General features: G+C 42.1%; 1 protein-coding gene across 6 annotated transcripts in view; it reads right to left on the bottom strand.

Moving 5' to 3' along the window:
- Positions 1 to 12877, bottom strand: part of Slc4a4 (solute carrier family 4 member 4) — a 321412-nt gene that overhangs the window by 166131 nt on the left and 142404 nt on the right. For 4 of the 6 annotated variants that reach the window (XM_051170376.1, XM_051170377.1, XM_051170374.1 and 1 more), the window contains 2 exons: positions 11691 to 11851; positions 2137 to 2316 (listed from right to left, as the gene is read on the bottom strand). In XM_051170376.1, the coding sequence (XP_051026333.1) occupies positions 2137 to 2316; positions 11691 to 11851 (341 nt within the window). The remainder of the gene's footprint in view (positions 1 to 2136; positions 2317 to 11690; positions 11852 to 12877) is intronic. The other 2 variants (XM_051170378.1, XM_051170380.1) reach the window with 1 other exon arrangement.

Below are 12877 nucleotides of genomic sequence, written 5' to 3'. Positions count from 1 at the left end.
GGTGAAGGGCATATAATTCCTTACTTTAGATGCTTATGCAAAGAACATTACATAGTTCTTAAGAACATTATGTGATTACGCCCCAAGACATAAAAGTAACTGTGTAAACTTGCAGGTTAGGATTGAGCACCTATAGAAAACCAAAGGCTTGCCACACGGTGATTTACGATCATGTACCTTAAAGGGACATGTAACTTACTGCTGTAGGATCCTGCAAAGCCAAATCTTGCCTGTGATACTTAAAGAGTTAGGTAACACAGAGGCCAATACTAACACGTTTGAAACAGACTAATCATATCCTGTGCTGCAGGCTGTATGCTGATCATTTGAAGAGCCGAGAGAGAACTGCCTGGCCTCTCTCATTTGCTTTGTGCTCTGTGTGTATAAAGTGCTGCACACATGAAAGGTGAACAGTGAAGGCAAGTTCAGCTTCCTCTCCCGTACGGAATCGACCGACGGAAACACAGACTGCAGAGCGAGCCACCTCAGCTGGCTCATTGTATTTCACATCCAAATGTCTTCTCCAGAATCTTGGCTGCCGGGGCTCCTCCGTTTCTAGCCTCTGCCCTGTTACAGCCCATGAAAAGGCAGCTTGGCGTGCTAGAAAGAGAGCAGCCTGGCAGCCAGAGTCACTCCTCATCTACCGTACCACATGAACACAGGGCATCCTCTTATGCCTTTATATTGCTACTAGCACCGTGATTTAACGAGAACAGACAAAACCTCCAAGTCCTGGAATCACGTTTTACATGAGCAAGATTGCCATCTAAGATAAAAGGAAAGCCTGAACTTTAACTGCCATAATTGCAAATACAGGTGCTGGTTAAGATGAAATGCTTATAAGCTGAGTTAGAGCAACCTGCTTAAGCCACGGCAGTGCCAATTGCTGATCAACAGTTTCTTCAAAAATAAACCAGCAGGTATATAAAGCCAAATATATCTCTTGTCAGCAGCAATGTCACCAAGTAACAGTAGAAGCACCAAATTATACAAAAAGTACTCTAATTTAAACTCACTCATGCTTGTGAGTGCGTTGTATTGAAAGCATTCATATCTTAATCATCTTTATAGGCAGTTTGGGTTTAAAAATATAAAATTTTGTTTACAGTCATCCATCTTCAAACCAATGGTCTTTAATATTAAGTGAGAAAAAAATCACATTTCTGGATGTGCAGTGGCTGGGATCAAATTCACTTTATATAATCATTTTAACTTGTCTCTTGGCTGAGAACATGGGCTCTAGAATTATGACGGTACAGGCAACTGCACCGACTTCTACTCTCCCTCACTCTCCCGGTAGTAAGAAGACGCCATGGTCATGGAGTCTAAAGCTGGTTCTGTCGACCTGATGCTTACTCGAATCTGCCCACCGCACTTCTGCCCACGGCCCACACTTCATGGAAACATGCTTTTCCCATCCCAGACTGCACCCAAACATGAAATTTATTTTCAACAAACAGAATGACACATAACATACCCACTTTCCAAGAAATTGTGGTAAATACAATAAAATAAATGTGACAAGGACATGGTGCCTTTCGTACTGTTACATAATGAGTTTCCATCCCATCTTGAGTGATAACCCTCCCGTCTGAATATGATTATCATTTATCACTATATCAACTGCCTTTTCAAGGGGTAAAAATAATATTGAGTCTTACACTGCTGAGATGATCACTAATAGACTAGACACGGACTCCCAACTGAATACAAAAATGTTGTGATATGAGATTTCAAAGCATTTATCTTATCTTATTTGATCCTCCCAATTGTTGGGAGTCATCTTGGAGACACATTCCCTGAGGCACTCAATATTATCTGCAAACTTGCTGACTCATCTGAAACACTCGCTGTTTCACAATACAATTATTAGTGAGCCATTTCTTTCAGTCTGCACAGACACCGGAGAAGCCAGGCACTGTGGCTTTGTAACCTACAGCAACAGGGAAACCTTTCCAGCAAGATTGTACACCTGCCCAACTGTATCAAGGGGAGCATCAAATGACCGTGGCATATGAACTTGAGAAAAGATATATAAAGAGGAGGGGAAAAAAAAAAAAAAAGAAAGGATATGAAGAGATGGACTAAAGGTGAGACACAGTAGGAGAAAGCAGCAGCCAGCTGGCTCTGCATTACCATTATCTGGACTGGTAAACATCCTACTTGCACTGGAGACAGTCTTGCCAATGTCAGCCAGGGACCGAAGGTTGGATTTCTTGGTTTGATGTCGGTGTTTCCGGAGCAAAGTGTATGTGACCTTATCCTTAAGGTCAGGTTTCAACAGGCCTGTCTCGATCTGGTGGTCAGCGATCATCTCTGATATGAAAATAAGGGAAGAAGATGTCAGTTATCAAACCATGAAGCTAATGTTCAAAGCAGTTTTGTGGACCTCACCACCAAATTTAACATCGAGGCATTAATTCTCAAAACCCCAACTTCCCACTTTATATGAAGGGACAAGATGCCGACATCACTGATAGAATTACAGCTATTCTGGCATTAGTTGGAGCTTTACAAAGGTAGGAACTGATCGTCTTAACTTCTTTATTTTCAATACCCCAGTTATAGTGAATTTCCCTAAATCACAGTTTCAGTGAGTAATACAATTAGTCAATAACTTGCATTTTTCAATTTTAAAAAGTAGGGTTCAAATGTCTACGTCCTGCATTATAGAATCAGAAACATCAAAAGTATGGGGAAAAAAACAGAAGTTGAACATTGTAAATTCATGAGGAGTGATTATTAAAGTCTATCTCCCCAGTTCTTCTAAGTTATATTTTCTCTAAAACATTTTCCCAATATTAGACCATTTGAACAACTAGTAAAGAAATTAAACTATGAGATCGTATATACCCTTGTCTTTTCAGAGATGTTAGACTTAATCTTCCTAGTCTACTACAACTAGAACCTTCCAGGCTACTCTATTGATTGTTTTCCTACACAGCCTGACTATTTTGGAGGAAATTTAAATGTCTTAACCTTTAAAAGGAGGGAGAGTAGTTTTTATTTACTCTTTTATTTCCTGTTTTAACTTTTTAAGAGTGAGTTGGGGAGCTAGGAAGGTGGCTCAGGCAGTACAGAGCTTTGCCAGGGCAAGTGTGAGGGCATCAGTTTAGGTCCACAGCACCCGAAAAAAAAAAAAAAAAAAAAAGCTGGGTGCAGTGCTGTCTACCTAGAGCCTCCTGCTGGAGAGAATGTGGTGAAGATGGGCAAAACCCTGGGGCTTAAAGGCAATCCAGCCTCAGTGAGAGATGTTATCTCAGAAAATAAGATAGCTAGAAATTTTAAAAGATGTCCAACAGCACCTCTGGCCTACACACACACACACACACACACACACACACACACACACACACACACACACACACACACACCAATGATTCGTTCACAATGGTCCACAGATTGTCCCATCAGACAACAAATCTTATTCCAATAGAAATATCTTCTTTCTCACAGGTAAGCACAGAAAGAAATCTGTGTATCTTATTCCAACCTTTGCCTCCTCCCGGAGTGAGAGCAAGGATGAAAACATCACAGCATCTGTGGTGTGCAGGGTGGGGCACTTCACTGCACAATTTCCTCTTAGGAAACTTCTCAGGGTAGGGAAGTACAAAAGGAAGCAAAGCCTGCTCTCATGCACAAGTCGGACAGAAAAGCCACTAGGTGCCGGAGCAACAGAAAATCCTAAGGAGTCCTGAAGAGAGGCCCTGAAGCGAAGGTACAGTGTCCCCAGGACCTTGCTGGCCTCTCTATACTCTTATCAGTCCACCTTTACAGTGAGCACTCAGTCTGAATCTACAACTAGAAGCCAGCGATTTACACAGTGGGCAGGGAGCCATCTGTAAACCAATCAGAGACTAAATGAAGAGTTCGTCGTTATTTGCCCAACACAGGCGCCATAAATGCACAGAACGAGAACCGCTGGGTAAGGGATCTGGAGGAGGCAGGAAGTTTCTGTCGTGAGTGTTTTGATTTGAACGTGGCCTTCAGCTTTGGGTATTCTAACCACACAAACCCCACTCAGTAAAACCTTCAGAATGACCCGAGAAGTACAATTAGGCCTCTGTTCCACAGTCAAATAATGAGTTGCCTTCAGAACACAGCCCTCTCCTTTTCCCTGAAGTCCTATCCCACATGGAAAGTCCATTTACAGAAGGACCATGAAAATAAGCAGCCGGAGCATATCAGCAGCAAGTGTTATCAAACTCCCATGCAAATGCCGGCACCCTGGATTAAAGAGGATCTTAACTTGCCTCCCTGGCAAGGCTTCCCAATGCATATGCATGCACAGCCGGCCCTCTGTTACCAACTCCTGGAAATCACTGGTTAGACAGGTTAAAACATCTGTGTGGCTTATGGCCATCATTAAATTCCCATTAAAAAATGGTCCACAGAATAGGATCTCTTTAAGCACCAACTACAAAACCTTTCAGAGGAAACTACGGGCAGTAACTTTTGCCAAGTGCACTGAAATTAAGCCCTCGGTGTTCAGATCCCACCGACGCTATCAACTGGGAGAAACTGTGCTGGGTCTAGATGATGACAGAACTGCAAGAAAGGGGCCTTGGGTAGCCTCAAGTTCCGCTCTCCTTACACATGTGAGAAAGAGGGGTAAAGGAGTGACTGACCCCACATAGACTAATCAGAGACAGAGCCTCAACGAAAAGCAGGGTTTTGATGCACATCTGAGATTTTTCTCCGGTCAGCACAGCATTTCCTATAATTTACAGAGAAAGGCCACCAGGCATGCTGGTGCATGACTTCAAAACTAGCACTCAGGAAGCTGAGGCAGGAGGATTATGGGCTCATGGCTGCAGGAGCTGCAGAAGCTGCAGTGAGTTCAAAGCCTGCCTGAGCCTGGGATAGTTAGACTCTGCTTCAAAAAAAGGTCAAAGACCATGTCCCCTGGAGGGGGGGACCTGGTGGCACTCAGAGGAAGGACAGCAGGTTACCAAGAAGAGACTTGATACCCTATGAGCATATACAGGGGGAGGTAATCCCCCTCAGGAACAGTCATAGGGGTGGAGAATAAGGGGAAAATGGGAGGGAGGGAAGAATGGGAGGATACAAGGGATGGGATAACCATTGAGATGTAACAGGAATAAATTAATAATAAAAAGAGAAAAAAAATTTAAAAAGCAAGAGGCAAATATGAAGGACAAAAAAAAAAGGTCAAAGATAATTTTTTAAAAAATAAGGCGAAGCTGTAGACAAAGAAAAAAGCAACAGACACACGCAGAGCTTTGGCAAACCAACAGAAAAATGGGCAGACCATGGAAAACAGCAAAGAGGACAAACGAGCCTTCAGGGGAAAATACACATGGGGCCAAATAAATAGTTAACTTCAAATTTAACAAAAATAATGTAAATAAGTGTATGGGAATATATCCAATTAAGACATTTGTTAGGTCTATCGAAATACTATATCCCAATGTGGAAGATGCACAGCGTAGCCATCCACTGATGATGACACTGCTGACCAAGACATTTGGCAAAAGTATACCAAAATCATGCAATATGTAGAAAACTTCAGAATCTTCTACTCTGAAACTCTATAATAATCAAATAATGTTGCTAAGCTATAACAAAAATATGCACTTTTCTTTATAATAAAAACATGAAGGCCACCTAATGTCTGATAGATTACTATTTTACAGCTATTACATTTTATTCATAGAATGCCAGGAAAATGCTGGTGTTTATGGTTTTATCTTTAAGCAAATACAAATGAAAATGATGAACCAAGGGGCTGGAGAGATGGTTCAGCAGATCAGAGTGTATGCTTTTGCGAGCATGAGGACCTGAGTTCAAGTCCCCGTAGCCATATCAAAAGCCTGCCATGCCTGCACATGCCGAGAACCCCAGCATTACAAGGTGGACAGACACAGGCGGACCTTGTGAGCTTGTGAGCTCACTAGCCGTCCAGCCTAACTGATATAGAAAGCATCAATGAGCGTCAGTGTGGTCCAGAGAGGTTCAGTGAGAAGCTTGTCTCCAGACAGTAACCAAGAATGATCAAGAAGATACCCAGCATCCTGCCCTACCATCCACGTGTGCATGCAAGCACCTATACACTCACATATATACATGTGTACATGTATACACACACACACACACACACACACACACACAGAGAGAGAGAGAGAGAGAGAGAGAGAGAGAGAGAGAGAGAGAGAGAGAGAGAGAGAGAGAGAGAGAGAGAGAGAGAAGATGTACTGTGAAAAAAGGACATGAAAATAAACAGAGCTGCACAGGAAAAATGTTGAAATAATATATAGACAAAATTAGATTAGGGAGTGTTTTACCTTTCTACTAAAATTAGGGAAGGTTCTATTTTTGTAGTAAAATATGGGTTGTTTTTAAATTAACATATATCAATCTTATGACTAGAAGAACAAAAAATATAAAATTTGAAAATATTTTTATTTTTTTTATTTTTGCTTTTTCGAGACAGGGTTTCTCTGTGTAGCCTTGGCCATCCTGGACTCACTTTGTAGACCAGGCTGGCCTCGAACTCACAGCGATCTGCCTGCCTCTGCCTCCCGAGTGCTGGGATTAAAGGCGTGTGCCACCACGCCCGGCTTAAAATTTGAAAATATAAAAGCTGGAGTTTTTAAGAAAGAAAAAGTAAGAAACAGCAGAACTCATACATCTGCCAACACGCAGACCTTAGGGTGCCTTTACATACATACATACAACATACAACATACGCACACACATGTATGTGTGTGTATGTGTTATGAATCAGCTATAAAAATAGAGCTATATTTTTCATCCCTTTTGCATTGTGCTGAACACCTGAAATGGATTGCAGCTTTTTTTAAACATGAGCGAAAGAAAATTCCATGAACTTGACTTCATGTGTGAATGACACCTTTTAAATGTAGGATTACAATGGTGATGCTAATAATAAACCTACTAAAATAATCCCTGAAAATTATGTCTTTTCCTCTATAATGCTTCAAAGACAATTTTTCTATTAAAAATCAGAAGGGATTCTTCAAAAAAAAAAAAATTAAAAGCACAAAGGGGTCCTGAAAAGAGTCAGGAGTAAGCTGATTTTTAATGTGAGAATGACACCTGACCATGGCGTCCTGCCCAGCTGCACACCGTCGCCTATGCCCTGCAGGCGATCTGCCCTCAGGGACAGAAGATGAGGAGCAATAGCAGGTGGACCACAAAGATAGCTGGAAATCACCCTGCTATTATATATATATATATATATAACCACACTTGCCATTATTTCTTTTTCATCCCATTTTCTGAAGTCAAATCGGGCTATTGGGAGAAGATACATCACAGTATCTCGGAGCACGTAACCATCAGCTAAGAATTATCAGCATATGCAGGACATGACATCTCTACTTCATCTTCCGCTAGGAAAAGATTTTCTTAATGAAATAATCATTATAACTCTTCGAATGTCTGTGCTGCCATCTGTCATTTAAAATGAAATAAAGGCTTTTTATTGCTCATATTTTATGCCCCACAGGTCTTTATTCTTTTGGAGGATTTTCATTTCTTTATCGGGTTGCACTCTCTTATTCTCTTCTGCAAAGCTGGCCTTTTTTTTTTCCCCCCCTCCCTTTGTTTTGCTCATGATGTGTGCTTTGCTCTTGACTGTTTTTTCTGAACTATCAGCACCACAGTGACAGCACGGGCACGCTGCCTCCCTGCCCTGGGGACTGTGGAGCAAACATACTAGTGAGTGATGATACTCAAAGTGACCTATTGGTGTCTAATTTTAACATGAAATGACAATGTTTAAAACAAATGCATGAAGGTTAGAAAAGAGTCTGCAGCCGATAAAAAGAAAAATTATGGAAAATTAAGCAAGAATGTCAAGTGCTCACGTAATCTTTCTTACATGTAGTGGATGTCAGAGCTTCCCTTTTTTGGTTATTGGCTAAAAAGGGTCTGATTTAATGTGGGACGCTGTCCTCTGCTATGTACACACAGTCAGGGAGTTGGTCGAGACCACAAACTCTTTAAGGTAGTTCAGACAGCTTTGCAAAAATGTTCAGGCCTGAAACTTTCATCACCCTGTTGATCAGCTCTGGGACTAGCAAAGATAGATAGACAGATAGATACATGGATACATAATAGATAATTAAACGAATGAATGAATGATTGTTCTACTACTTCCATCTCTTCAGTCCATACTCTTTGAAGTGTTTCCTTCTGCTCATGAAACCTCAAGCATCTTTCTGCCAGACTGCACTGAGATGGCAAGCAGCAGTCTGGTAGGTGACATGTAAGAAAATCTAGTTAATTACACTGTGGCAATAGTATGAGCTCAGCAGGCCCAGTGTCTCCACGTAATCCTCCTAACAATTCTCAAAGGTGCATGGTGATGGTCAGTTTCAACTGCCAACCTGACACAATCTACTATCACCTGGGATGGGCATCTTCAGCAGGGACTATCGAGATCAGGTTGGCCTGTGGATATGTGAGCGACAGTCTCTATTACGTTCACTGATACAGGAATAAGTCCTAGCCTAAAAGCAGACAGCAGCATTTCTGTGGGTTTGGGTCCTGGACTAGAGACAAAGAAGGCAAGCTGAGCACAAGGATCCATTCATTTCTGGAGATCTGTGTGATGTGGCCAGGTCTCTCAGACCTGGCCTCTCCGACTTTCCAGCTGTGATGGACTATAATCCAGACTCATGAGCTAAAATCAACTTTTCTCCACTAAGTTGTACTTTATCACAACATCAGAAAAGGAGACTCGAACATGAACCCTTAACACTGCTTTCTTGGGTGAGGAAACCGAGTCTCCCAGAGTGTGGTAAGTAGGATGTTTTGACCATAACTATCTATCCTAGGAGAAGAAGACCTTACTGAAATCTGCCGACTATAATCCCAACATTTTTTTCCTGTGATACCACTCAGTATCACATGGAATAAATAACATAACTCCTTCCGGAATTTTTTTTCATAGAGAGAAAAAACATACATTCAGTGGAAGAAATAAATGGTGAAATTTCATGCAGGGAAATTCCACAAGCTCTGGTGACAGGCAAGACGCTCTGTGCCATGGTGACCTGACCCAGTCAACAAGCACAGAAGGTCCTGCTGCTGACACCCTGTCCCACACCAGCCCAGAAAGTAGTGGATTTTCATTCTCCCGTTAAAATGCAAACTCTGTTTCGAACATAATGAAACTAAGGTACAGAAAAGCTCAATGAAACATCTGTGGTTACAGGGTTCTAAAGGCCTAAATAGCCAATTAAGATAGCAGGGTGAGAGGGTCTTTATCCAGAATATTAATCTGGGGTGGGGTAATGGCTCAGTATATCAGTAACTGTCATGAAAGCATGAGGACCTGCATTCAATCCCCAGATTTTAACTTATGCTAAAAAAAAATAAATAAATAAATAAAAAATAGAAAGACCTGGAGGTGACAGGAGCTCCACAAGATCACCAACAGAGCAAACTAACCAGGGCCCAGAGGAGCTTCCAGAGACTGAAGCACCCAAACAACAACTATGGATGGACAGGACCAAAGTCTCCTACACAGATGCAGCCAATGAGCAACTCCCCTAGTAATGTGGGTCCCCTAGTAATGTGGGTCCCCTAGTAATGTGGGTCCCCTAGTAGTGTGGGTCACCAAGTAATGTGGGTCCCCTAGTAATGTGGGCCCCTAGTAATGTGGGCTCCTAGTAATGTGGGTCCCCTAGTACAGGGAGCAGGGCCTGCCTCTGACATGAACTCTATGGCTTGTTTTTTGATCGCTCTCTCACCACTGGGCTGCCTCCCCAGGCCACAGGGGAAGAGGACATGCTCAGTCCTGATGCAACTTGATGAGCTGGGGTGCGTTGGTTTGGGGGGAGGGCTCCCCTATTCTCAGGGATAGGTGAGGGGGAATGGTGGAAGAGGGAGAGAGAGTGAGACTGGAAGGAAAGGAGAGAGGGGGCTACAATCAGAATATAAAGTGAATTTAAAAATTAATTAATTTAAAAAGGGAAAGTTGCATGGTTGGAGGGGAGGGAGAGAAAAAGCCTCTGTCTCACAATGGCCATGCCGTCCTCTTGGCCTTTAGTGAATGGTTTGTCTGAAAATGGAAGGATATTCACTTCTTATTTCCATTTTTTGGGGGGAAAACTCGTGTACTACTGCTTTCCATCTGATGGAAGATAGAACTAAAATAAATAGATAGATGGGTAGGGTAGATGTATAGACAGATAGACAGACAGATAATAAATAGATGGATAGATAGATAGATAGACAGATAGACAGATAATGGATGGATGGATAGATAGATAGATAACAGATAGATAGACAGATACATAGATAGATAGATAGATAGATAGATAGATAGATAGATAGATAGACAGACAGACCAAAACTGTACTTTTAATATTCAAAGGCTATGAGCATGTTTTTATAACTGTAAATCTCAAATCAAAGCTTATGTGTGTTTATCTTTAGGGAGTTTGATCTTCAACCTTCTCTATCTCTTGAAAATGGCCGTTGCAAATTAATTAAACTTTTGGGGGAGTGCAGGACTGCTGCGGCTTGCATGGGTTTGGGCTTGATTTGACAGGGGCAATGAAGAAAAGACAGACACACAGATATACATTATACATACAAAAGGCCAAGATTGTGTAGACCATACCGGCTGATGGAGACACACCAGCAGCAGCCCAGTAATATTCATTTCAGCATATTCATTTTCCACATCTGAACAGAGGAGGATGCAGGCTTAATCTCACTCAGTAGGGAATCTTTATACAGGAGCCACGCAGGCTGCAAACATCAGGGGAGAGGAAGCTGTGGTCTGCACCTTCCTGCACACACTGTCAATATCTGCCCAGGGACCAGGGGAAAGCTTGGTAGTGCTCCTGAGCCTGACACTGAAAAGATTTTGTTATTGATATGGCTTTGAGGCATTGGGGTCCTTGATATGAGCCTGCTTATATCAATAGGACACGGTCACCAGGGACTTTATCCCTACACAGAACTCATGCAAAAGGAGTGCAATTAAATTAATAGCTTTTTAGTACTTTTCTCAAAGGAAACAAATAAATTTCCTTTACATTGGAAAATTTATTTTACATCAGGGGAAAAAAAATTAGACATAGTGGCATGTACTTAGAATAGCAGGCCTCGGGAAGTAGCAACAGGTGGCTCACTGGTCTACTCAGTGACCTCCAGGCCAAGGAAAGACACTGAGAAATGAAACCAGGGTTTACTACCAGAATCTACAGGAACATGCACATACATGCATGCACAGAAGCATGCGCACAGACACACCCCGCCACGTACACACACACACATGCATCCACTTGCACACATATGAGCCCACATACACAGATATATACAAAAAAATGTCAGCTTTACACTAGTAAGTAGAAAAATCCATATATTTATGTATATTAAATACTACATTAGTTAGAAGAAAAAAATAGAGGATAAGAGAAAAGCACAAAATTGAAGACTGGTAAATAAGTTTGGGAGAAACTCCAAATGTTCTGAAATAATAACAATGACCATTACCAGAGATGGGTATTATGTCTTAATGCTAGTTTTCTTAATGTTTGTCAATTTTTTTTCATGAATCACTCATTTCATGACACAAGACTCTAAGAACAAGCATTACAGAAAATACTCAGCCCCACTTACCCTAGCAGGCCTCCACACTGAAGGGCGCCCTGAGCACTAGCAGGAAACTGAAATGGCATACTCACCCACCAGCTGGGGAAGAGAGGACGCCTCCCGGTCAAGCATGATAGATCCTTTCTCCATACATGTCCTCAGCTCAAACAAGCTGTGCAGGGACAAGGTGGCCACATGGGGTTTGCTCCATCGCTCCCCACCCTGCTCCACTTTTTCTTCAAACTTAATCCACCTAGGAAGAGAAGATGGGTAAAACGCCCTTAAAGGAACCGCAACCTTTCCTGGAGGCAGTACCAGCCCTCGCCCACCCATATTCCTGACCAGCACTTGTATATTGCCTCCTCTCATGCAGTCTTAATGGCTCACTGTGTCATCAACTCTGTTACCTTCAGGGACACATCTAGGCACTAGATCACTCCTTCTTTTAAAAAAAAAAAAAAAAAAAACAAACAAACCAAAAGAAGTCAAGTCCACTCTCCCCTGTGTAACCAGGAAATCACTAAAAATGACTACTTTAGGGATTTTTTTAGGTGAGAAAACACACAAGTCAACATTGTCCATGTAGGGGCTGCAGAGATGGTTCAGTGGTTAAGAGCACTGTCTATTCTTCCAAAGGACCTGGGTTCAATTCCCAGCACTCACATAGCAGCTCACAACTGTCTGTAATTTCAGTTCCACGGGATCTGACACCCAATGTCCATAAAATAAAAATTATTTTAAAAAACTATCCAAGCCAGGTGTGGTGGCACACGCATTTAATCCCAGCACTCAGGAGGCAGAGGCAGGTGAAGCACTGTGAGTTCGAGGCCAGCCTGGTCTACCAAGCAAGTCCAGGACAGCCAAGACTACACAGAGAAACCCTGTCTGAAAAACAAACAAACAAACAAACAAAAACAAAAAACTGTTCATGTACGTAGATCCTGTAATTACAAAACTAGCCGCCACTGCCAGTGTTCTGTTGTGACTTTGTAGAGTAGGTTTGTTTAAGATTCAGTAGCCACAATACCAAAAATTCAAGTGACACCACATGCTGGCGAGGATGTGGAGAGAGAGGAACACTCCTTCATTGCTGGTGGGAATGCAAACTAGCACAGCCACTTTGGAAATCTATCTGGTGCTATCTCAGGAAGCTGGCAATAAGGCTTCCTCAAGACCCAGCCATTCCACTCCTTGGAATATACCCAGAAGATGCTCCAGCACACAACAAGGACATATGCTCAACCATGTTCATAGCAGCCTTATTCATAATAGCCAGAAC

The sequence above is a fragment of the Acomys russatus genome, chromosome 28, assembly GCF_903995435.1.
Source record: "Acomys russatus chromosome 28, mAcoRus1.1, whole genome shotgun sequence".
Lineage (NCBI taxonomy): Eukaryota > Metazoa > Chordata > Mammalia > Rodentia > Muridae > Acomys > Acomys russatus.
Note: the sequence above shows the minus strand (reverse complement) of the source record. Positions and strands in the feature narration are given on the sequence as shown.